Genomic DNA, 24,846 nt, shown 5'->3' with positions numbered 1-24,846 from the left:
TATTACTTCTTTTCTTTCCCCGTGTGTTTCTTGCTTCTGCTGAAGGATTGTTGCAGGGAAACCAGTTAGGAAGCTGATGCAGTAATTCAAGCAAGAGCTAAGAGGGCCTGATCTTTTGGAACAAAGTAAGGCAGTGAGAATAATTTGCATTTTCTTCAAAAATGTAAACAACAAGTGTTTTCTTAACTTAAATTTCATAATGTTTTTAGACTTTAGAAACCACAGTTTTTAGGGCTCTATTTTCTTTTTAACATGTCCTTTTGATACATAGCTAACTAAGCAATTTATTACATCCTCCACTTATGTATTACCTAGTTTTGGAACCATCTACTTGATGTCTATTGCAACTTTAAAAAAAAAAAAAAACTTGCAGGTTTTTCACCTCTTGATTATAAAAGTAAAATTAAACAGAAATAACTTGTACTGTTACCTAGGGATAAAAATTAACATTTCAGTACTAGTTTCCTTTGGTTTTTCCTCCTGGTTTTGGTAGATATATAAATAATTGTTTGAGCCAATATATTAGTCTCTCAGTCATGTCCAACTCTGTGATCCCATGGACTGTAGCCCAGCAGGCTCCTCTGTCCATGGAATGCTCCAGGCAAGAATAGTGGAATGGGTTGCCATTCCCTTCTCCAGGGGATCTTCCCAACCCTGAGACTGAACCCGATACCATATATATTTTAGTGTTATTCTATTGTTGATCCTTTAGGTTGTTGCCAACTCAGTTAAAAACATTTTGTGTGTGTGTGTCTTTGGCTGCCCTGAGTCTTCATTGCAGTGCTCAGGCTTTCTCTAGTTGCGACATGAGGGTAGCTGTGCTCTAATTGCCGTGCGTGGGCTTCTCATTGTGGTGGCTTCTCCTGTTGTGGAGTATGGGCTGCTCTAGGTTCATGGGCTTAAACAGTTGTGGCTCAGAGCACTGGCTCAGTAGTTGTGGCTCACAGGCTTAGTTGCTCCATGGCGTGTGAGGTCTTCCTGGACCAGGAATTGAACCTGTGTCCCTTGCCTTGGCAGGCAGATTCTTGACCAGTAGATCACCAGGGAAGCCCCAACTCAATATTATTTTAACAAATGCTGTGGCCAGTATTTCTTCACACATATCCTCAGTATAATGGCTTCATATATATCCTTAGAATAATATCCTCAGGATAAATTTTTTAAAGTCAAGAATTTCTTTGAAGGCTTGAGTTGAATAAGTATAAAATGTGAATGAACCCTAATGGCTGAAATTTCTGGCTTGTTGAAGAGGTGGAAGTAATGCTTAGTTACTCTGCATTTCCTATATCCACATCCTGTTTACCTGATCTATACTTTGATTGCAGTAGATTAAAAAAGAATCAATATGCAGGAGGCCTAATAACCTGATGGATATGTAAAAAGTGAGGGCTGTGTTCTTGATATATCAGAGTATAGAGAAATTTGGAGGAAAAGATACAGAGCACAGTGATGGGGAGCCCCCTGCCTCCCCCTGATTCATTCTCAGATGAATATTAGATATACAGGTGGCTCAGAGGGTAAAGCGTCTGCCTGCAACGCAGGAGACCTAGGTTTGATCCCTGGGTTGAGAAGATCCCCTGGAGAAGGAAATGGCAACCCACTCCAGTACTCTTGCCTGGAAAATCCCATGGACGGAGAAGCCTGGTGGGCTATAGTCCATGGGGTTGCAAAGAGTTGGACACGACTGAGCAGCTTCACTTTCGCTCACTACTTCATTTTTGGATTCCCACGGTTACTGACTCTTCCTTGGAGTTTTTGTTTGATCAGAGAAGATGGTTTTTATGTACCTTGTCCTGTTTTTTTTCAGCTGTTTGAGAGCAGTGCATTATAATGAAATTGACTCTTGTTAATCCCCATTATTCTTTCATTGTGGGAGGAGTATGGCTTGGGCATACATGGTAGAATAGCATAAAGAGGGGTGCTTAACCTCAAAAACTTCTGAAGAGTTCAATTACTAGTTTAGGAGACAAGTATAATACAACTCCCTTTGTACAAGTCATTTCCTTTGCAGATAGCTCTTTGCTTTGGGTGTGACATCTATTAAACTGAGTACTCTCAGTCTTCAAGATAATATTTTTTCTTGGCACCAGAAAGATAATTTTTTGATCTCAACAATGTTGATCTTAGTTTTTCTTGATCCTTTTTACTCTGAGGGTTTTTTTTTTAATGTTGATATAAAAAATTATTTCTTTTGTTCTTTTTAAAAATGAGTTTTAAAATAGCAGACTGACTGACTTGGGACATTTGGTATTGCTATAAAGTACCCTTTTGCTCTATGAATAACTTTAATTTTTAGAGTTTCTAGTTAGTTAATATTTTCTTTTTCAAATTTCCATATTGAAATTAATGATCAATCTTAAAGTGAAATTATTTCAGCAATTGCAGTTCTATCACGATCCTAGGAAGCTAATAACAGGAATAATTAAAAATGGTTACAAATAGCATTTGTGTCTATATTTAAAAAGCAATTGACCAAGCAGATGTTGTTACAGATTTTTGTCTTTGATATGATAAATTTCCATTAATTTTGAAAATCTGGATTTAAGGGATGTGCTTTCAAATTTTGCATAGTTGAGCTGCAATTTGTGAAAGTTCAAGCAGCTGTACTGACAAACATTTGACAAATTTGTAGCTGAGGCTGTTTTAAGTAAAGTTCCAGAACTTTATGTTCTGTGTTTTATGTTCAGGCCATGTATTTGAATTTCTTCTTTTTGTGGGTCTAGAAGTTTGTGTATATGTATGTATGTGTGTATTCTTTCTCTCTGATGTATATGTAGAATTATAAATGTATATTTGTATGTATATAAATATATATATTTTACATTGTATGTCCAACCTAAGTTGGAGGTAAAGATGCATATTCTTCATTTTTTTTAATAAAAATATTCAATTTAAACTCCAATTATTTAATTTAAAATGTTTTTCTCTTTGCTTAGGTTGAAGAAATTGTCGATATTGGATCATTTGCCCCAGAAGACATTCATATTCCTAAGATTTATGTACATCGCCTTATAAAGGGAGAAAAATATGAGAAAAGAATTGAGGTAATTGATTTACCTTGTTTGTCAGTATTTATGGATCTGACTGTCAGAGAGATGGGTCCCTGGAGCTATTCCAGATGATGAGGAATTAAAGCTGAACAGGAAGTCTTGCTCTGAATCTTAATAGAAGCTTCTCATGTGTCCATCTTAAGGGGACATCTGTGTGATTGTCAAGCTTAGCAGTGCCTTGTGTTTACAACATATATATCACTAAGTTACATGATTCCCTAGACTGTGTCTTCCAGGCTTTTGTAACTGTTCTAATTTATAATGCATAGTTTTGGATGGCTGTCCTGCAAGACAGAGAACAATAGTCAGGTCTTTCGTTGCTTTACCCCTGTAGGACTCTTAGTGTTTGAGTGTTCAGAGCTAACTATCTTGATATCTTTGCATGTTTTCCCACAAGTGTTGGGCTCTGGGCAGCTGGTGGATAGATATGAGATCATGGTAAGGAGAGGCTACCAGGAGCATTGGAGGTATACTAAGGCTACTGAGAGCATGAAGATCAGCTGGATCAGAGTCGATATTAAGATTCAGAAATGTGTAGGGATCAGCAACCGAATAGATAAGCAGTAAGAGATACCAGAGATTCAGAGATGCCCTCTACCTGTTGACATCAAACAGGAAGACACTCTGCAATCTAAAACTAATGTCAGGGGCCAGAGATCAAAAAGAGGACATTTGCAAACAGGGACCAGAGTCTGTGTCAAGGAGATCTAGTGATGGAAATAGTTTTCTGTCTGGTTTCTGGATATTTCTGTGATTTCTGTGATGCATTTATAGCAAAACCAGTCTTGACTCTGCAGGTGGAAATAGGCGATTGGCAACAGCAATACTTGGTAAACACATTCTGACAGCCCCACAAAAAAACAGTCGAAAGGTCTGTTTGTTTTATTTGTTCCAGCTCCATCCCTGAGCACCTGAGGAGAATTCAGTTTTAGGACTCTTAAGACTAACGGTAGTAGCACTCAGTGTGACAATAACAGAGGAATTATTCGCTTCAGAGAGAGAACAAGTGTTTCTTACTCTTCAAACAAATTTGACCTTTCACTTACTTCCTAAAGAATTATTTCTGTCATCAAATGTCATCCATGTTACTCTTCTGTTGTTAAAAAAATCCCATCTATATTATATTGCAGATTTGCTTCCTGTTAGTAATGGGGGAGAGTTAAAATTTTTTCCAATACAGTTTTATATTTCAGCAGTGATAAAATACAAGGCATACCTCAACCATGAATAATTTATTTCTGTTTATTTTAAAGCGTTTATCAATCCGGAAAGAGGAAGATGTAAAAACCACATCTGGTAAACCTGGAGATAATGTCAGGGAGCGTATCATCAAGCGGGCAGCTCTTGAATTTGAGGATGGCATGTATGGTATCCTTTATTCCTTCTGCGGCTGAGCAAAGACTTAGCCCTTTTTACATATTCATCAGATTACTAGACTTCCTGCATAGGGATTCTTTTCTAGTCCATTGTAGCTTCTAAAGCAATTGATCAATTTTTACAAAATGTGGCATATAACCTAAAGATATAAAGATAAATGAAATTAGAATTATAACCCTTTTACCTTCTTGAAGCAAAATAGTGACTGAAAATTTGCCTAGCTATTCTCTGATATACAGTGAATTTCAGTTCAATTTGGCATTTGGCTAAAGTTAATTGGGAAAAGAGATTACCCAAGATGAGGGTTTAAAATCTCAGAAGTACTAGTTATAACCAATGCTATTTGCTTTCTCTGTGTTCTGACATTTACATACTCATTTGAAACATAAGATCCAACTTCTTAACAGCCTCTTGTTTCCCATGACAAAGATCCCTGTGAGTGTACCCTTTTATGTCTGATGTTTTGTATTCAATGAATGATTCAAATTCTGCTTTAGATACTTTGTCAAGAAAGGGGTAGATAAAGTGTTTGGATTTTGAATGTGTTTAAATGTCAGAGTCTGTTTGTATAAGGTAAATATTTGTTGAATGGTGAATACAGTAAAGCCATACTTAAAGTCCTGGGACAGGAGGTCGAAACATGACATGTGTATCCATTCTCTGAATTTCCTCTAGTCCATAAAAACCTTCTTTCAGACTGATATTGACTGGGAAAACTCCCTTTTTTTTTACTTTCTTTTTACCTCCATCACTTCATTTTTTTTTCAATCTTTCAGTTTATGCATTGGTTTGTGGTGGGAATTCACACAGGGAAGAGAATATTATAGTGCCTCCTTTTTCAGCTCCCATATCAGCAAGATACAGAGTCAACCAAATTGACTGAGCAAATGAAAGCTTATCTGTGGGTTTTCTTTTTACCTCCAGTCAACTGGTTTACCACTGAAATTTTTAACACTGACTATATGATAACTCTGATTTTAGATGTATTAGCTTCTCTTCTAGGTATCCTTTATTCACTGTCATTGGATTGCCTATGAAAAAATATTTGCAAGTCAGTTCATATAATGGTCTTTCCACAGCACCTACTCTTTTTCAACCCAAATTGCATGGACTTTTTTCTCTCTGGTATTTGACTCACTAAATAATATCAAAGAACTGAAAATTGCAGCATATGATAAGAGAGTTGAAGTATAAAACTTGTAACTTGGATTGTCCTTTCTTGAAAATAACCTGCTCATAATGGAATCAGTACCTCAATGTGTTAATGCATCACTGTGAGAAACACAGTTAACTCTACGCTAGATGGTTTGGTAGGAGGTAATCCAAGTACCTATCATCATAGCTTCGTAGACTCACTATACTCACTAGAGGTGACCTGGCACATTGGGTTGTTTTGCTGGCCGTAGTTTATAATATGGTACCATATGCAAACTTTATCTTATTTGGCCTTGATTCTTAAAGCACTCCCTGTTATTAGAATCTCATCAGAGTACTGTTATTCTTTAATTCTGTCAAGGTCTGTGGTGTGCAGTAGTGGACAGCATGGACAGCTGTTCTAGACAGTGTCAGTTGTTCTTTTTCTTTTGGCCCGTGCTGCATAGCTTGTGGAATCTTAGTTCCCCGACCAGGAATCAAGCCCAGGCCCACAGCAGTGAAAATGCCAAGTCCTAACCACTGGATGCCAGGGAATTCCCACAGTCAGTCAGTATTTCTGATCTGGTTAGCTGCTTTGATCTTGAGAGGAGGAATCAAATTCACACCACTGCATATAAGTCAGGACTTTGATCGTCTGAAGAAGGTTTAATAGCCTCAGTTAGCTCTTTTAAAAAAAAATTTATTGAAGTACAGTTGACTTACAGTGTTATATTTAATTTCTACTGCACAGCAAAGTGACTCAGTTATGCATACATAGATTCTTTTACAGGTTATTTTCCATTATGGTTTGTCATAGGATATTGAATATAGTTCCCTGTGCTGTACAGTAGGACCTTGTATTTTATCCATTCTGTATATAATAGTAGGCATCTGCTAATCCCAGTCAGTTAGCACTTTGTTGCTGTAGCACAGCTTCTTTATAATAGATGGACTCAGATGTATTCACTGAAACTTAAGCATCCTCACCATCCTGTTTATATCTTAGAGAAGATTCAGTTACCAATGGATGTTAGTACAGTGACCCAAAGGAATCCATACAATTTAGTAGACATTTTGGTGTTGTCAGAAAACTTTGTTAAAATTCAAACACAGAAGCCCCTTGTAGAATACTTTAATAATCTTTAGTCTCAGTTGGAGTTTCGAACAGTGAAAAATGCTTTTAAACAAAGCTCAGGCTGTGTTACATCAGTCAGCAGTCATAGTATATATATCATAATACATTAGTCCTAATACATAGTATATAAGTCATAATACAATCCAAATTTGCTAAATGTGTCTTACAATAAAAATGACCTTGTGATTCATTTTCTGAAGCCACTACTTTGATATCTTCATGGCGAAAGCTGTGATTATTTGAGAGATTTTCTTTTTGAAAAAATCGCAAAATAATACCTAGAGAGTGGTGGGAGAATACATTCAGAAAAAATGCCTTTAAACGCTTCTGTGCAGATTTATTCATGTAGAAGATTTATGACATAATCTCTCTCCCTTTTGTATTTTGGACCTTAACATCTTTTATTCCAGCCAATTTGGGCATAGGAATACCACTTCTGGCCAGCAACTATATCAGCCCCAATATGACTGTCCATCTGCAAAGTGAAAATGGAGTCCTGGGTTTGGTAAGACAGTCTTGATGGAAAATAAGATATTTTATATAGTGCAGTCTTCTTAGAGTTGTTAGCTTAGATTTTCCAATCTTATTTTTCTTTCTCTTTATCCTCATAATAAAATGTTTAACTTTTTCCATAAAATGGTAGTACTAATGAACATGTCCTGTCATATTTTATGGAGTAGATGGTAGTTTCCTGACTCCATGAGCTTTTCAATCGCTCCTCATTTATCACTGTATGAGCTTCCATCTCTCCTATTGTACCCACTTCAGAGACCTCAAACCAGCCTGTTCAGGTAGCTATTATTAACCTTTGTGTGATTGCACAAGATAATGAAGGTTATTAATAATTCTACACTAAGTAAAAATCAGCAAGTCTCAGCATGAGAAGCTGAAGAGTAACATTTCTATTGATCCTTTAGAATAGGACATTTTTTGACAGTTGGCTAATTGGAAAAGTTCTCATGTAATAATCATTTTGAGGCCATGTTGTTCAAAAGGGTAGAATTTTCCCTTTTTCAAGAATAACTTTTCAAATGGGCTCAATATTCTTGTAGAATTTGACCATTCCTTTTATTTTAATATTTATTTAACATAAAATAAAATTAAATACTTTAGCTTCCTGAATAACTTTTATTTACTTATTAATTATGGCAGAGATTACTTATAGTCTGACAATTTATAATATTCCTAATCTTTTATTGTTTCTCAGTAGATCTTAACTGTTAATGCAGTACAGATCGTACATATGGAAAATGTATATCCAGCATTTAAAATATAAATTATGGTCATGAGCATGTAGTTGATTCTGATTGAAGCAATAATTGTAACTATTTTCAAAAACACAGAAATGGTAATAGTCTGGATAAAAACAGGTTCATACTGCAAAGACTCACATTTTTCAGGTATCTTAAAGATTATCTAGAGTGACCAGATCCCTCATTTTGAAGACAAGGGAAATAAGTTGGTATGTGTACCTAAGATCACTGTTTAAAGAAAAATTTACACAGGTCTAAACATTAGTTACCATTTCAGTTTATTTAAACAATACATTTTTGATCCCAATTTTTGAAAGTATGTTAAAGTTTCACAGCCACTATTTCCTCTTTCTTGGCTCTTAGACCTTTTCTTTTCTCTTTTTCTATTTCCTCTCTTTTAGTTTAATATATGTTATGTTATGAAACTACTCGCCCTATTCAAGTTATTAGAGATGGTTTATACAAATACATAAAAAATAAAAACTTAGGATTACCAGTCAAAGGGAAAATAAGGGTATCAAAAAGATGAGACTTGCTTCTTCAGATCCTTCTAGCCCAATAAAGTAGCCATTTAGTTTGTATTCATTGATGTACTACCAGGAAGATTTGTGAATAGCATAGACTGCATAGTAGATACTAAATAATTACTTTTTATTGACCTGTATTTCCAATAGTTTAACATTTCTTTCAGACTTTGGTAGTTTGAAGAAACTATTTTTCACTTACCCGATCACAGTTATTAGCATAGAAAAAGCTAACCAATGTGAGAAACAGAGCCATGAAAACATCAGGATTACTTTGAAAAGGTTCACCTCAAGTCTTCTGATAATCATTTCCTAAGGTTTTAAATGAAGTTGTTTGCGTTAAAGTTTTAGTGTGTGATTCAGTGAGAAACTTCTTTTCCTAACTGGACATGTGCTTTGTTTGACAGGGTCCATACCCATTAAAAAATGAAGTTGATGCAGATCTAATCAATGCAGGTAAAATAACTCATTACATGTTCTTCCAGCATTTTCCTTTGCTATTAGTTTCTTTCTCTGCCAAATGATATTAGAGTAAGGAGTTAGGCTTGATTCTTTGATGTTTCCTGGAGAATATGCACTGTACTTTACATGGAGGAGGCGAGAGAAGCCTTCCCAGTGCCATCTTGGTCTGTTTGCCCATCAGAGGTCTCCCCTATTTAGGGCAGAGTAAGATATAGGGGAAATTGCAGGAGGGGCTACATGAAATGGCAGGAGCTTTGGTGGGTCAATCAGGCGCCATCCTGACTGTGCACAGAGAATGCTCTCAGGTGGGGTAACGAGGAAAATTAAAGGAGAGGATAGTTTACAGGGGTGTAAACAGGGTTAAGGCAAACCAGAAAGGATGTTGAGGTACCACAGGGAGTTTTTATCACCCCTGGGCCTTATGGGGCAACAGTAGGAGAGGGTCACCAGACAGGATCCAGGGTCTTTGTGGAGGAACACAACCATCTTGCAGAAACCTGAGTGAGGGTGAGAATGGGGGTCTTCTCTGCTGTATCTCCTGTTTGTGCCTTCAATTGGCTGACCCCAGGCTGAAACAGATCTGTCTTCTCATGATGAGAAGGTGGGAAGTGGATCCATAGTAGTAGCCAAAACCAAGATCTGGGGCTCTGGGATTTTTGTCGTGGGTGATACATTCTGTCCTCTAATCCAGGGGTCCCTAACCACTAGGATCCAATACCTGATGATCTGAGGTGGAACTGATGTAATAATAATAGAAATAAAATGCACAATAAATGTAATATGCTTGAATAATCCTGAAATCTTCCCTCTACCCTCCGGTCCATGGAAGAATTGTCTTCAATGAAACTAGTCGCTAGTGCTCAAAAGGTTGAGGGTTGCTGCTCTAATTGACATCAGAGTTAGGAGTTGTTTGTTGATTAGTTGCTAAGTCGTGTCCAACTCTATTGTGACCCCATGGATTGTAGCTGGCCAGACCCCTCCGTCCATGGGAGTTCCCAGGCAAGAATGCTGGTTAGTAGAGCATCCTTCAAATCTTCAAGGGTACTTAAGGATGTACTCTGCTACTCATTGCAACCTAGTGATATAGCTGATAAATACAGAGTTTCTTTGAATTGGGAACTCTAGCCCGTCTTATCTTATGTTCTGGTATTCATATGCTTTGCCTTTTATTGTTAGCCTTTTATTTGACTGGGACAGAGAGTCACACCTTGCAGCAGCTTGGAGGAGGAGGAAAAACAGGTCAGACCTTTTGGCCACCATCATTGCTCGTACTTGAGGCAGTACTGCCACCATGTTGGAGCTAAAGATTTTCCTTAGACTGGAGCTTCCTATAAGAAGCTAATTTTTATATTCCAACATGATTTTCTTTATCCTTCTTTTACTCCTATTCACTCTACCCCCACAAAAGTATAATTCTTACTTTGCATTCAAAAATAGTATGTGTAAATTTCTGAAGAGAAGCAACAGGAACCGAGTATAAAGGCCAGCTGCCAAGTAGAATTGATGTTTAATACTTAGGATTTTTGGAAGTAAAACAGCTCTTGTTGAATAGTTAAATTAGTTAACACGACATAACTCTGAAAGGCGCACTGTGATAAAGCAATGACATTTAACCAAGGCTGTGATTTAATTGTACTATACCCTTTAGCAATAGCTCATTGATCTGTGAAAATATTTGCTGCTTGGTTTAATTAATTTATGATGTTAGTGAGTTATTTGCAAAATGAATAACTCCATTTTCCAAATTTCAGGCTTGAGCTCATAAAACCCACTTTCTTTGGAAAGTAGTTAATCTTTTCAATGACATCATTGGAGAGTAGACATTTCTGATTCCATTGAGCTTAAAACTAGCTCAATCCTAATGAAGCCACCAGTTTTAGATTTCAACTTCTGAAATACCATATATAATCTTAAAGTACTTTGTAAAACCAGAATTCATTGCTTTTGGGAAGCCAGGCTGCAAATCAGTTTAATAGTATTCTATCTCTGTCATCGAAGTCCTTTTTGGGATTTATGATGCTTTTGACTTTGGAGCTAAGTTAGAGGGGAAATACTTTGAACTCCAGAACCCAGAATATAAATTGATATTTTCCTCAACTCCCCAAGTTTGGACATTACCAGGAAGATTAGCCTATTTGAAAGGATTTGAAAGGATTTTCATAGAAATCTGTTAGAACAAAGACAGAGAGTTATGTTTCTGGGCATAATAAATGTATTAAAATAATAATTAGAACTATTTCTAAGGATCCTTTTTTCAAAATAATGTTATATCGTTGTGTAACAATGAATGACCACTTGTATAGAACCACATAGTTTACAGCATATTTTTTCACATATATGATCAATATATCATTTGAGCCTCAAGTGAAAACTTTTTATACATGTTGGGAAACTGAAGCCCAGAAAAGTGAAGTGATGTGCTCAAGATCAGGTTGCTAGGGACAGATCCACATGTAGTCTCCTGCTCTTGGCCCCAGGCCTTTTACTCTGCACATTCAGCTACATCCACTGATAACTTGAGAGTTTACAAAGGTACAGAAGGCAGCATTTAGAACATTTCTGAGGTCTCAGGAAGATATGCAGTATCCTAGTGCAATTGTGAAATTTCTAATAAATCTCATGTTAGCTTTCATATTAATGTGCATTTTGCATTCTTTCTTATTTCTTAATATTTTTCTTATTTTAATATCAAAATGTTTTTAATGACTTCTTGTTCATTGTTCAGTCGCTAAGTCGTGTCTGACTGTGTGAACCCATAGACTGCAACATGCCAGGCTTCCCTACCTTTTGATTAAAAAACTACTTAGAAAGACTTAGCAACTAAACAACAATGATGACTTAGAAAGAACCATGTTAATCTCATGGCTTTTGAATATCCTTGTTTCCTGCATGTGCCTCTAGAGCAGTGGCTTTCAATGGGGAAGAGGGGTGATTTCACCTTTTTGGGGACATTTGACAATGTCTGGAGGGCCAGTGTTACTGGCATTTAGTATGCAGAGGCCAGGGATGCTGTTAAGTATCCTGCAATAATCAGAGCAGTTTCCAGCCCAGCCCCCAGCATCAGTAGTATCTGCTCTAGAGGTCTGTGTGCCACATCTGAAGAATTACAGGCCTGCAGTCTAAAGTACAAATAGTACCACATTCAGGATCTCTCTAACGATTGTGATTGACCTTTCCAGATTTATCTTTTGCTATGACCGAGTCCACCCATACTGAACTGCTCTATCTGTTGTTTCCTTCCTCCATGACTTAGCTCTTTCAGTGCCCTTCCTTTTTTGTTTCGTTCTATCCCTTCCTTTTACATCACCATCTCTTTATCAGTAATGCCTATCCTTCAAGTCCTAGTTCATTTGTCCTCTCCAAATCCTCTTGCGGCTCAGAAGTGCTTCTCCTTTAAACCCACAACACATTTAACATCTCATAAGCATACCACATTTTGCCTTGCTATTATTTGTGTATATTCATCTCTCTTGCTGGGTATTGTGTTCCTTTTGTTTAGAGCGTGCATGCTTGCTTGGTTGCTACAGTCATGTCCGACTCTTTGCGACCCTATGGACTGTAGCCCTCAAGTCTCCCCTGTCCGTGGGATTCTCCAGGCAAGCATACTGAAGTAGGTTGCTGTGCCCTCCTCCAAGGGATCTTCCCTATCCAGGGATTGAACCTATCTCCTGCACTGCAAGCAGATTCTTTACCCACCTGGGAAACCCATGCTTAGGGCAGTGGTTCTCAAAGTGTGGTTTTCAAAGCCACAGCATTGGCATCCCCATCACTGGGGACTTCTTAGAGATGAAAATTCTCAAACTCTGGGAGTTGTGCTCAACAGTCTGTGTTTTTATAAGCCCTCCATGTGATTCTGATGAGTGTTTGAGAACCATTTGTTTAGGGCATCTGCATTTTGTTTAAGGCACAGAGTAAACATTTACTTGATATTGAGTGAATGACCTGTTATGTCATGAGGCAAATGACTCAATAACCATGAAATTGGATAATTCTATTGCCTGAATATCATGAGAGGATATAGACATATACAGAGGAAAGTTGAAGGAGACAAATAATTAGGAAAAGCTGAATAAGGAAGCCTGTTTTCTTTAAGATATTGATTGTATTATTGATTATAATTATTTAACCAAATTAGGACACTGTATTTGAAAAGCATTGATATTAACTTTAGGATACCCTATTTTTATTTAGATTTGGGGATGTTAAAAATGATGAAAATTAACTTTTTTTTCAAAGAATATATTTATGAGATGCCAGAATATATTATTACAGGGGGCCTGACAATAACTTTCATAAGAATTATTTTCTGGGCTCTTTAAAAAATACTATTCTTGATAAATCAGATGGGGAGATCGGAAGCTCTCTGTGCACTGATCTCAGAGTTTCCTTTACAGTAAGTGGTAAATAATGCCTTCTATGTACTGCCAGCCAGTAGAGATAGCCCTTTGGAAGTCATTTTGGTTTATCACGTAGAGAACAAAGAATTGAGATTTTTGTTTGTTTGTTTTGCATTTTCAGCCTACAAGTTCTTCTTTGCCTCTCCATCTCACAGGACTGGAGAGGGGCTGTATTTTCTGGATGTGAAAGTAGTGTTAGGATAAGGCTTAGTTGTATTCTGCTTGTCCTGAAACCTGGAGTTCACACGCTGGTATATAACAGTATCATAAAAGCTAATTGCTTGCCCCTGTAGCATTTATCCCTAGAGGGTTGATGGCATTGTCTTTTCACAAGTAGGTTTGGAGTGAGGAATAACAATGAAAATAATATTAAAAATTAATATTCACAGAGTGCTTTCTCTGTGCCAGGTCCTAGAGTAAGGGCTTTACATGCATGATTTCATTTAATCCTCCAAATCTTACGTGCTGTTTACAAGCCAGCCCTTATTAACCACACCAGAAAATATTTTCCAAAGCTTTATAGCTTTATGTTCCTTTAAAAGAGGTAAAAATGTTTCCTTTGATTAGAATCACACTTTTGGGGGGTCAGTAAATAATTCAGCATGATATAGATAGTCATGCTCTATATGTGAGCTCAGATGGAGGGTGATATTGGTGAAGTTAGCTCTTGGACATGACTTGAGAAGTTGAGGGGACAGCTGTTTCACATCTGGGCATAGGCAGATCACTCTGGTCCTGTTGTGTCCAAGAGCTTTGCTCTATTCCAGTCTTGGAATCACTTTTCTTCCCCTTCTTCTTGTCTGCCCTATTACACTGGGGCAGTGGCATGCAGTGTCCTCAGACAGTTGACTTAACCTTTGGCAGAGTGGCACGTGAACACTTTTCTGTTGAGACCAGAAGCATCTCCTAGGTACCTGAAGCTCCTGAATAGACAGACAGGTCACAAGAACTAAGCAGCTCAAGTTTGAGTTAGGTTATATTATTGCTTGTGTAGGGATTGGATGACCTTGAAGAACTTTTCTAGTTTTGAGTTTTTATTAGGGGATGTAAGTGTTGGGAGAGGTCCTTCTAAGAGGACTTTTTCTGGTTATTAATAGAAATTTACCAAAGCAAGGGCAGAAAGATGAAGCAGAGAGAGAGAGAGGTTGAAAGAAGAGATTCAGGCTCAGTGACATTAAGGAATTAGGTGAAACCTCTCTTTCTCAATTATTCGTTGATTTTTAAGAAATATTTAAGAAGCATCTCCTGCGTCATTCCCTTCAAGCTGTATTTCTTCATGTTTATTCTACAACGTTTCGGTCCAGTGATTTACAGTAGCATTGGGTTCTGACAGGTGCATCCCAGGAACCCCTTTCTTCTGTACTCCTATTAGCATTTAATAGGGGCTTGTGAAGGGACTGGGTCTGGTGGGAGACAGAGATGGTTATGTAATAATAGGCAACAGAGAAGTGCATTGTCTGTAGAGAATTTCAAAACAATAATAAAATGAACAGTTGGTCTGCTTTTCATTATCCCCACGCAAGGGCAAATCTGAACAATGTTAGTGACAAAACACTTGTCTTCGTAGATTGACAGTTCCCATTGTGTCCCCCCAGACCCCTGTTGTTGCTGCGTTTTGGTTAAGGGACACTTAGTTCTGTATGAAATAGAGAAGGTATAGACCTCTGTCTCCACCATGATTTCTGCTCTTAGAAATCTAATAGCCTTTTCTTTCTTCTGTTTTCCCTGTGTTTGTGTGTGTGTGTGTAGGCAAGGAAACAGTTACTGTTCTTCCAGGAGCCTCTTATTTCTCCAGCGATGAATCATTTGCGATGATTAGAGGGTATGTAATAACGGAGCCCCTCATGTTTCCCACGGTGTGGAATGAGCTGAGTCATCCCTGAGTCTGTTAGCAAGACTCCGAAACATAACCACCTCTCCCAGCCGGAAAATGATCATGGACTTGCTTGGCTGCACCAAGATGTGAAATTATTCACATTGAATGTTGGCAATTGGAGCATGCAGCCCGTGATTATTAAAAGAAACTTCAAAGTGGAATATATGTCTGTGTGCCAACTAAACTGAAGTAAATGTTTTTGAGGCTCTTTGTGAGGATCCTAACATTTTCTACAAACTGTGTTTTCATTTTCTAGCTAGTGTTTGCTTTCAAATCGAGCCACATTCTCCCTCACCAAAGGAAACAAACTCACTGTGTACACCTGTTTTTAATTTGTTTTTGGAGACAATATAGGCTATAATTTTTTAAAAGAACTCTTAATAGTTATTTTTCTACATTAGCTTGAAGCCAATCTATTTGGAAATCAAGTGTTGGTTGGAGGAGAGCAAATATATTTGGGGGCAGGGGGAGTAGGATTATTTAATTGCTGGCCATTTCAAGCAAAAGGGACATAAAAAATGGAAGTTTGCTTTATATTTCTTCTCTATCTTTCTCAGGGGACATGTCAATCTAACAATGCTAGGAGCCATGCAGGTTTCCAAACATGGTGACCTGGCTAACTGGATGATACCTGTAAGTAAGCGTGTTTTCTTCTGAATTATGCCTGGGTTAGAATAATTGTTTTTGAAGTATTAATATTAAGAAAAATCTTGTCAGATTGCTATGAGTGCAAATATAATTGTTACAAAAATAAATATTCTAATATGTATTTCTTATTTCAAATTTTATAAAAATCAAGTTTCTAATTCTCTTGAAAAATATTTAGCTTTGCCAGTTTACTATGTAATTGGAACTAAAAATAGATAAGATCAGAATCAAGGCATAATTTTCCCTAGAAAAACAGAGAACTTTCTCAGAACGTAAAAAATATGGGTTAATTATACTCTAATAAAAGTAAAAAATACAAATATTTATTATAATTAAGCCTTATAACTAGAAAGAGTAATTAATATGTTCATTAATTTTATGTTAATTATATTATTTTCTTATTCACAGTGGTTAAAATCCTCTCTTAATTAGTCATGTGACCCCATGAGTACTCAATCACATTGTCTTCTATTACCGAATACAAAACCTGTGATACTTAAACATGTCTGTGAAATGCAAACAGTTTTCACTTACTAAGGATCTAAATCAAGGAAGAAACCTCTTGAAATTAGCTTTGGAAAAAAAACTATAATCAGTTGATTTATGAATGTAGTTCTTTACATTCCAGAGTGTGGTTCTTTATATGTGTAGGCAAACAACGAGTGTCCATGATTATAAGCTCATTTTTTTCAAGTTACTCTTTTAATGTGTATCTTTAAAGATTTCTGTGTGTTTCTCTGGAGCTTGAGCTAAAAAATATTTTGTTTAACTGAGGTTGGTGTTCTATATAATAAGGTTTTTTGTTTTTTTAAATTTCTTAGTTTTCCCCGCTCATTTTTTGAGGAGGGTGAATTAATGTAGTTGATAACAATGGTAGAGATTGTATTAGTTTAGCTTTTTTGAACTATGATCTCTTGAAACATTATTTTAAAATTTCAATTATTATTACAGCTCTGGTTTTCAAACTTGGTTGCATGTTGGAAGCACCTAGGAATTTTTAAAAATGGTGATGCCTCTGGCCCATCATTAGTTTCCAGTTTAATCTGGGATATAACCTGTGAACTGGTCATTTTAAAAGCAGTCCTATATGGTGATGATATGTAACCACATTTGAAAACCAAGTTTGAGTGTATTAAAAAATGATCATCCATCATATTTAAAATGTAAATGGAAACTATCATTGACCCATTAATAGTAAGAACACTTAGCAAATTATGGATTATATTGTTATTCTAAATTAGCCATAGTTATAAGAGTTGGCAACTTTTGGAGGCTTTGAAGAAATCAGGGGGTCTCCTGAGCATTATACAGTAAGTCAGATTGATACTTTATAGGAATGTTTATTTGGTAGAAAGTCAGAGTATATTTCTCTTTTCAAATTTTAGAAAAAGGCTAATAGAGGGTAGTAGAAGGAGCATAAAATAGCAAGCCCTGAGTTTTAGCCCTAACTCTAAGGTTATAGGACATAATGGAGACCTTGACACAGTATATGCTAGATAAATGGGCTGTTATTATTTAGAAGGAGAAGTTGGAGATGCCTGGCAGAGGATGGAAGAGGATTGGTTACTATGAACAGAAGCAAGAGAGTTCAAAGTAGAGTCTATTTCTCTGGACTATTAGTGAGTTTTAAAATCACAGAAACATGTCCAACACATTTTTGCTTTCAGGGAACTTGGACATCTTTAACAAGCTACTATACAAATTGTTTTTGTTATGATTTAGCCCACAGTGAGGCTGGAAGCTCTCATGGTGAAAGTATGCATTATGTAGTTGTCATTTGTAGGAAAGATTTTCCAACAGGTATCATGGTTTTACATATCCTAAGAAGATTCCTGTGAATGATTAAAACATCAATGTTTATTACTTTGTAATTTTCCTAATACAGTTTGGAACTCATGAGTTTGCAAAGGACTGGATCTAGTGGAGCAGCGATAGAGAACTCTGGAGTTCTGAAGGGGCGTGGAGAAAAATTAAGCTTAAAAAGTGTTCTTGTGTCTGGTTCCACTCTTTTGGTCATGGAAGTTAATAGTGTCTTTTCTGAATAAGCATTTCTTCTGTTCTTTTAGAATTTTATTTATGGCTGTGCTGGTTCTTGATTGCTGCACAGGCTTTTCTCTAGTTGTGGTGAGCGCTACTTTCTAGTTGCAGTGGATGGGTTTTTCATTGCAGTGACTTTTCTTGTTGGAGAGAACGGTCTCTAGGCACACAGGCTTCAGTAGCTGCAGCTCTCAGGCTCTAGAGCGCTTGCCCAGTAGTTGGTGGTGCGTGGGCTCAGTTGCTCCACAGCAGGTGAAGTTTTCCCAGATCAGGGATTGAATCCCTGTCTCCTGCATTGGCAGGCAGATTCTTTACCCGTGAACCACCAGGGAAGCCCTCTTTTGTTCTTTTAGTAACTGATAATCACTTCTGGGATTCTTTGTATGTGATACATGGTATATATTTTGATTCCTTTGGATTCAAGATAGCTTAAGAGTCAAGACCATGAGCTTTAGTTTGGAAGAGATCTGATTTGAATTTCAGCTCTACCCCTTAAAAATTACACAATCTGGAGTACATGTTTTTGTTAGGATTAAATGAAAAGAAAATGAAAAGTGAAGATTCAAAGCACTCCATAAATAGTGGCTATTATTTTTAACTTCTTCAGTGTACTGTTGCTTAACATTGAGACGGAATATTTGCCTCAAAAAACACTGGCGTAAGCAAGACTGTTTTACAGTAACTGTAAAACCTGTGTATCCAAATTCATATTTAAGTACCAGATCTGAGGACACCTTTCTTGTTTTTATTGGTTATGGGTAACAGCCTAGCCTCCTTATGTAGTTTCAGTGAGCTATCTATTTCTGTTTGCCCTAAAGATTTATGTTGATTTATAAAATTTAGATATATTTTTATTGCAAGAACTGGCAGTCAAGGCACTGAAGGGTTCAGCTTTATTATATCATTTTTCATTTACTTTTATCTTTTTACTGAATTTAATAATCTTTCAATGGTTGTAAAATCTTGAGTTTCTCTGTCATCGTAGCATCTCCATCAATCATTACAATGTCAGATTATAATAAACTTTAAGCTTTTAAGGCAAGCAAATGGTGTAGATGCTATTTGTCTTATCCTCTAATCACTTCTTAGTATGCAGCATGGGTCCTGTTTTCACAGATTTTTGAAAATTCTGTGCTGAGTGTACAAAGAGAGAAAATGTGACAGAACAGTGGTTGGCTCTTTCTAGTTCCCTGATGATGGTAACCCCAGGCAAGCTGCAGAAATATGAGAAGATGTGCAGTCCGTTGGCTCTCCATCCAGAGCTGCTCTGGCTTTTCTAATGCTTATTTCTGGGAAACAGCTGCCATAGATGATAGACTTGTGAGGGGAAGTAGATGTGTATGACCTACTATGGGAGCTGGTTATTAAAGGCATGCAATAGCTGCCCTCTGGACAAGTTGCTGTATCTGAGCTGAACATAACAGCTGAGGGCCTGCTCCTTCTACACGGAGAGAACAGAAATGAGGGATTCTTGGGACAAACACGAATAGGATGTTTAGGTGTTTGTTTTTCCCTCATATTTTTCATTTCTTTGTGCATTTTAGAAGATTAAGCACAAATAAACGTCATATTCTTGTATGCTATATGTGTGAGTGCATAACACTGATTTGGTCTCCTATATATGATGCCTGTTTTAAATAAGCTAATTCTCTAGTCTTCCTACTTGTACGACTGAAGGGAAGGGGTTGTGTTCAGCATTTAATTTCGTGGTTTAGATGTATGAAGTGTAGCCCATATATTAAACTGTAGGTGCAGATACAGAAATATAAAGATTACTGTATGAATAGATACAAACATACAGATCTAGATAGTGTTTTAAGATATTGGTGTCTTGTCCCTTTGTCCCAATGCTCAGGCAGCTGCAAACCATGAGCAAGGAAAAAGGATAGGTGGGAAATATGTGTACTTTAACAGTTATTCAGTAGTGCTTTTGCTTCATCAGTGTAATGTAACAGAAACTGTATAGAACTTTGGGGTTAGATATGCCTGTTCTTAATTACTGAAGTAAAAGTGTTAAGTCATGTCAGTTGCTCAGTCGTGTCCAATTCTTTGCAACCCCATGGACTGTAGGCTGGGCTTCCCAGGTGGCACTACTGGTAAAGAACTCACCTGCCAGTGCAGAAGGCATGAGATGCAGGTTTGATCCCTGGGTCAGGAAGATACCCTGGAGGAAGGCATGGCAACTCACTCCAGTATTTGCCTAGAGAATTCCATGGACAGAAGAGGCTGGCAGGCTACAGTCCATAGAGTCAAAAAGAGTCAGACACGACTGAAGTGACTTAGGATGCATGCAGAGACTGCAGCCTGCCAGGCTCCTCTGCCTATGGAATTGTCTAAGCAACAGTACTGAAGTGGGTTGCCATTCCCTTCTCCAGGGGTTCTTTCTGACCCAGGGAGTGAACCTAGATCTCCCTTATTGCAGGCAGATTCTTTACCATCTGAGTCACCAGGGAAGCCTTGCTTAAGAACTGGTTCTGTCATTTATTGGTGGTATAACAAATTAGGTGAACCTTGATATATTCATTTGTAAAATGATAACATTTAACTCATGTGCTTGCTTTGGGGATTAAGTTAGCTTATTCATTCAACACATATTTATTAGATGTGTATTGAGGGCCATGCTCTAAATTTCTCTCTAAGCACTTTATCAGTAACATACCACAAATTTTTGTCTATTTTATTTTATTATTATTCTCTTCAGGGTCTTTTTAATCTCTCTTGTGATTTTTTTTCCCATGACCTATTGGTTATTTAAAAGTATATCATTTAATTTCAAAATATTTGGTGATTTTCCACCAAATTTGTGCTAATTTCTAGTTTAATTCTTTTGAAGTCAGACTACATACTTTCAGTTCAGTTCAGTCGCTCAGTCATGTCCGACTCTTTGTGACCCCATGAACCGCAGCACGCCAGGCCTCCCTGTCCATCACCAACTCCCAGAGTTTACTCAAACTCATGTCCATCGAGTCGGTGATGCCATCCCGCCATCTCATCCTCTGCCGTCCCCTTCTCCTCCTGCCCCCAATCCTTCCCAACATCAAGGTCTTTTCCAATGAGTCAGCTCTTCACATGAGGTGGCCAAAGTATTGGAGTTTCAGCTTCAACGTCAGTCCTTCCAATGAACACTCAGGATTGATCTCCTTTAGGATGGATTAATTGGATCTCCTTGCAATCCAAGGGACTCTCAAGAGTCTTCTCCAACACCACAGTTCAAAAGCATCAATTCTGCGGCACTCAGCTTTCTTCACCGTCCAACTCTCACATCCATTTATGACTACTGGAAAAACCATCACTGACTAGATGGACCTTTGTAGGCAAAGTAATGTCTCTGTTTTTCAATATGCTATCTAGGTTGGCCATAACCTTCCTTCCAAGGAGTAAGCATCTTTTAATTTCATGGCTGCAACCACCATCAGCAGTGATTTTAGAGCCCCCAAAAATAAAGTCTGACACTGTTTCCACTGTTTCCCCATCTATTTTCCATGAAGTGATGGGACCAGATGCCATGATCTTAGTTTTCTGAACGTTGAGCTTTAAGCCAACTTTTTCACTCTCCTCTTTCACTTTCATCAAGAGGCTTTTTAGTTCCTCTTCACTTCTGCCATAAGGGTGGTGTCATCTGCATATCTGAGGTTATTGATATTTCTCCCGGCAATCTTGATTCCAGCTTGTACTTCTTCAAGCCCAGCATTTCTCATGATGTACTCTGCATATAAGTTAAATAAGCAACAAGCTTTTTGGGCTCCAAAATCACTGTTGATGGTGATTGCAGCCATAAAATTAAAAGATGCTTACTCCTTGGAAGAAAGGTTATGGCCAACCTAGATAGCATATTTAAAAGCAGAGACATTACTTTGCCAACAAAAGTCCGTCTAGTGAAGGCTATGGTTTTTCCAGTGGTCATGTATGGATGTGAGAGTTGGACGGTGAAGAAAGCTGAGCGCCGCAGAATTGATGCTTTTGAACTGTGGTGTTGGAGAAGACTCTTGAGAGTCCCTTGGACTAAAATGAGATCCAATCAATCCATGCTAAAGGAGATCAATCCTGGGTGTTCATTGGAAGGACTGATGTTGAAGCTGAAATTCCAATACTTTGGCCACCTCACGTGAAGAGTTGACTCATTGGAAAAGACCCTAAAAATGCTGGGTAGGATTGAGGGCAAGAGGAGAAGGGGACGACAGAGGATGAGATGGTTGGATGGCATCACTGACTCTATGGACATGGGTTTGGATAGACTGTGGGAGTTGGTGATGGATAGAGAGGCCTGGCGTACTGCAATTCATGGGGTCGCAAAGAGTCGGACACAACTGAGCAACTGAAATGAACTGAAATGAACTGACAATATATAGCCTTGATGTGCTCCTTTTCCTACTTGGAACCAGTCTGTTGTTCCATGTCCAGTTCGAACTGTTGTTCCTGACCTGCATACAAATTTCTCAAGAGACAGGTCAGGTGGTCTGGTATTCCCATCTCTTTCAGAATTTTCCACAGTTTATTGTGTGATCCACACAGTCAAAGGCTTTGGCATAGTCAATAAAGCAGAAGTAGATGTTTTTCTGGAACTCTCTTGCTTTTTCGATGATCCAGCGGATATTGGCAATTTGATCTCTGGTTCCTCTGCCTTTTCTAAAACCAGCTTGAACATCTGGAAGTTCACGGTTCACATACTATTGAAGCCTTGCTTGGATAATTTTGAGCAGTACTTTACTAGCATGTGAGATGAGTGCAATTGTGTGATACTTTGAGCATTCTTTGGCATTGCCTTTCTTTGGGATTGGAATGAAAACTGACCTTTTCCAATCCTGTGGCCACTGCTGAGTTTTCCAAATTTGCTGGCATATTGAGTGCAGCATTTTCACAGCATCATCTTTCAGGATTTGAAATAGCTCAACTGGAATTCCATCACCTCCACTAGCTTTGTTCCTAGTGATGCTTTCTAAGGCCCACTTAACTTCAGATTCCAGGATGTCTGGCTCTAGGTGAGTGTTCACACCATTGTGATTATCTGGGTCGTGAAGCTCTTTTTTGTACAGCTCTTCTGTGTATTCTTGCCATGTCTTCTTAATATCTTCTGCTTCTGTTAGGTCCATACCATTTCTGTCCTTTATCGAGCCTATAGTTGCATGAAATGTTCCCTTGGTATCTCTAATTTTCTTGAAGAGATCTCTAGTCTTTCCCATTCTGTTGTTTTCCTCTATTTCTTTGCATTGATCACTGAGGAAGGCTTTCTTATCTCTCCTTGCTATTCTTTGGAACTCTGTATTCACATGGGAATATCTTTCCTTTTCTCCTTTGCTTTTCACTTCTCTTCTTTTCACAGCTATTTGTAAGGCCTCCTCAGACAGCCATTTTGCTTTTTTGCATTTTTTGCATTTCTTTTCCATGGGGATGGTCTTGATCCCTGTCTCCTGTACAATGTCACGAACCTCTGTCCATAGTTCATCAGGCACTCTGTCTATCAGATCTAGTCCCTTAAATCTATTTCTTACTTCCACTATATAATCATAAGGGATTTGATTTAGGTCATATCTGAATGGTCTACTGGTTTTCCCTACTTTCTTCGATTTAGTCTGAATTTGGCAATAAGGAGTTCATGATCTGAGCCATAGTCAGCTCCCAGTCTTGTTTTTGCTGACTGTATAGAACTTCTCCATCTTTGGCTGCAAAGAATATAATCAGTCTAATTTCAGTGTTGACCATCTGGTGATGTCCATGTGTAGAGTCTTCTCTTGTGTTGTTGGAAGAGAGTGTTTGCTATGACCACTTTGTTCTGTTGGCAGAACTCTATTAGCCTTTGCCCTGCTTCATTCTGTACTCCAAGGCCAAATTTGCCTGTTACTCCAGGTGTTTCTTGACTTCCTACATTTACATTCCAGTCCCCTATAATGAAAAGGACATCTCTTTTGGGTGTTAGTTCTAGAAGGTCTTGTAGGTCTTCATAGAACTGTTCAACCTCACCTTCTTCAGCGTTATTGGTCAGGGCATAGACTTGTATTACCGTGATATTGAATGGTTTGCCTTGGAAACGAACAGAGATCATTCTGTCGTTTTTGAGGTTGCATCCAAGTAGTGCATTTCAGATTCTTTTGTTGACCATGATGGCTACTCCATTTCTTCTAAGGGATTCTTGCCCACAGTAGTAGATATAATGGTCATCTGAGTTAAATTCACCCATTCCAGTCCATCTTAGTTCGCTGATTCGTAGAATGTCGACGTTCACTCTTGTCATCTCCTGTTTGACCACTTCCAATTTGCCTTGATTCATGGACCTAACATTCCAGGTTCCTATGCAATATTGCTCTTTACAGCATCGAACCTTGCTTCTATCACCAGTCCCATTCACAACTGGGTGTTCTTTTTGTTTTGGGTCCATCCCTTCCTTCTTTCTGTAGTTATTTCTCCACTGATCTCCAGTAGCATATTGGGCATCTACCAATCTGGGGAGTTCATCTTTCAGTGTCCTATCTTTTTGCCTTTTCATACTGTTCATGGGGTTCTCAAGGCAGGAATACTGAAGTGGTTTGCCATTCCCTTCTCCAGTGGACCACATTCTGTCTGACCTCTCCACCATGACCCATCTGTCTTGGGTGGCCCTACACGGCATGGCTTAGTTTCATTGAGTTAGACAAGGCTGTGGTCCATGTAATCAGATTGGCTAGTTGTCTGTGATTGTGGTTTCAGTGTGTCTTCCCTCTGATGCCCTCTCTCAGTGCCTACCGTCTTACTTGGTTTTCTCTTACCTTGAACGTGGGGTAGCTCCTCCCAGCTGCTGCCCCTGACCTCAGGCGTGGGGTAGCTCCTCTCGATACTTTACATGGGTTCTATCCTTTTAAGTTTGAGATGTATTTGCAGCCTAGAATATAATCTATCTGTACCATCTGTTTCCATTCTTGAAAAGAATGTGTATTCTGCTCTTGTTGGCTGGAGTGTTCTATAACTGTCAATTAGGTCAA

General features: G+C 38.0%; 1 protein-coding gene across 10 annotated transcripts in view; it reads left to right on the top strand.

Annotated features, from left to right (window-relative positions):
* The window catches only part of OXCT1 (3-oxoacid CoA-transferase 1), a 169,846-nt gene that overhangs the window by 80,594 nt on the left and 64,406 nt on the right, over nucleotides 1–24,846 (top strand). For all 10 annotated transcript variants that reach the window (XR_014061356.1, XR_014061357.1, XR_014061355.1 and 7 more), the window contains 6 exons: nucleotides 2,937–3,044; nucleotides 4,304–4,418; nucleotides 7,107–7,201; nucleotides 8,881–8,929; nucleotides 15,082–15,154; nucleotides 15,766–15,841. Coding sequence is in view for 6 of the 10 variants with exons in the window: in XM_081517565.1 (XP_081373691.1) it covers nucleotides 2,937–3,044; nucleotides 4,304–4,418; nucleotides 7,107–7,201; nucleotides 8,881–8,929; nucleotides 15,082–15,154; nucleotides 15,766–15,841 (516 nt within the window). In the remaining 4 variants the exon portion in view is untranslated. The remainder of the gene's footprint in view (nucleotides 1–2,936; nucleotides 3,045–4,303; nucleotides 4,419–7,106; nucleotides 7,202–8,880; nucleotides 8,930–15,081; nucleotides 15,155–15,765; nucleotides 15,842–24,846) is intronic.

The sequence above is a fragment of the Giraffa tippelskirchi genome, chromosome 8 (genome assembly GCF_054371585.1).
Source record: "Giraffa tippelskirchi isolate mGirTip1 chromosome 8, T2T-mGirTip1v1.2.pri, whole genome shotgun sequence".
NCBI classification, from domain to species: domain Eukaryota; kingdom Metazoa; phylum Chordata; class Mammalia; order Artiodactyla; family Giraffidae; genus Giraffa; species Giraffa tippelskirchi.
The sequence above is the reverse complement of the archived record's forward strand: the minus strand, read 5'-3'. Positions and strand labels throughout refer to the sequence as shown.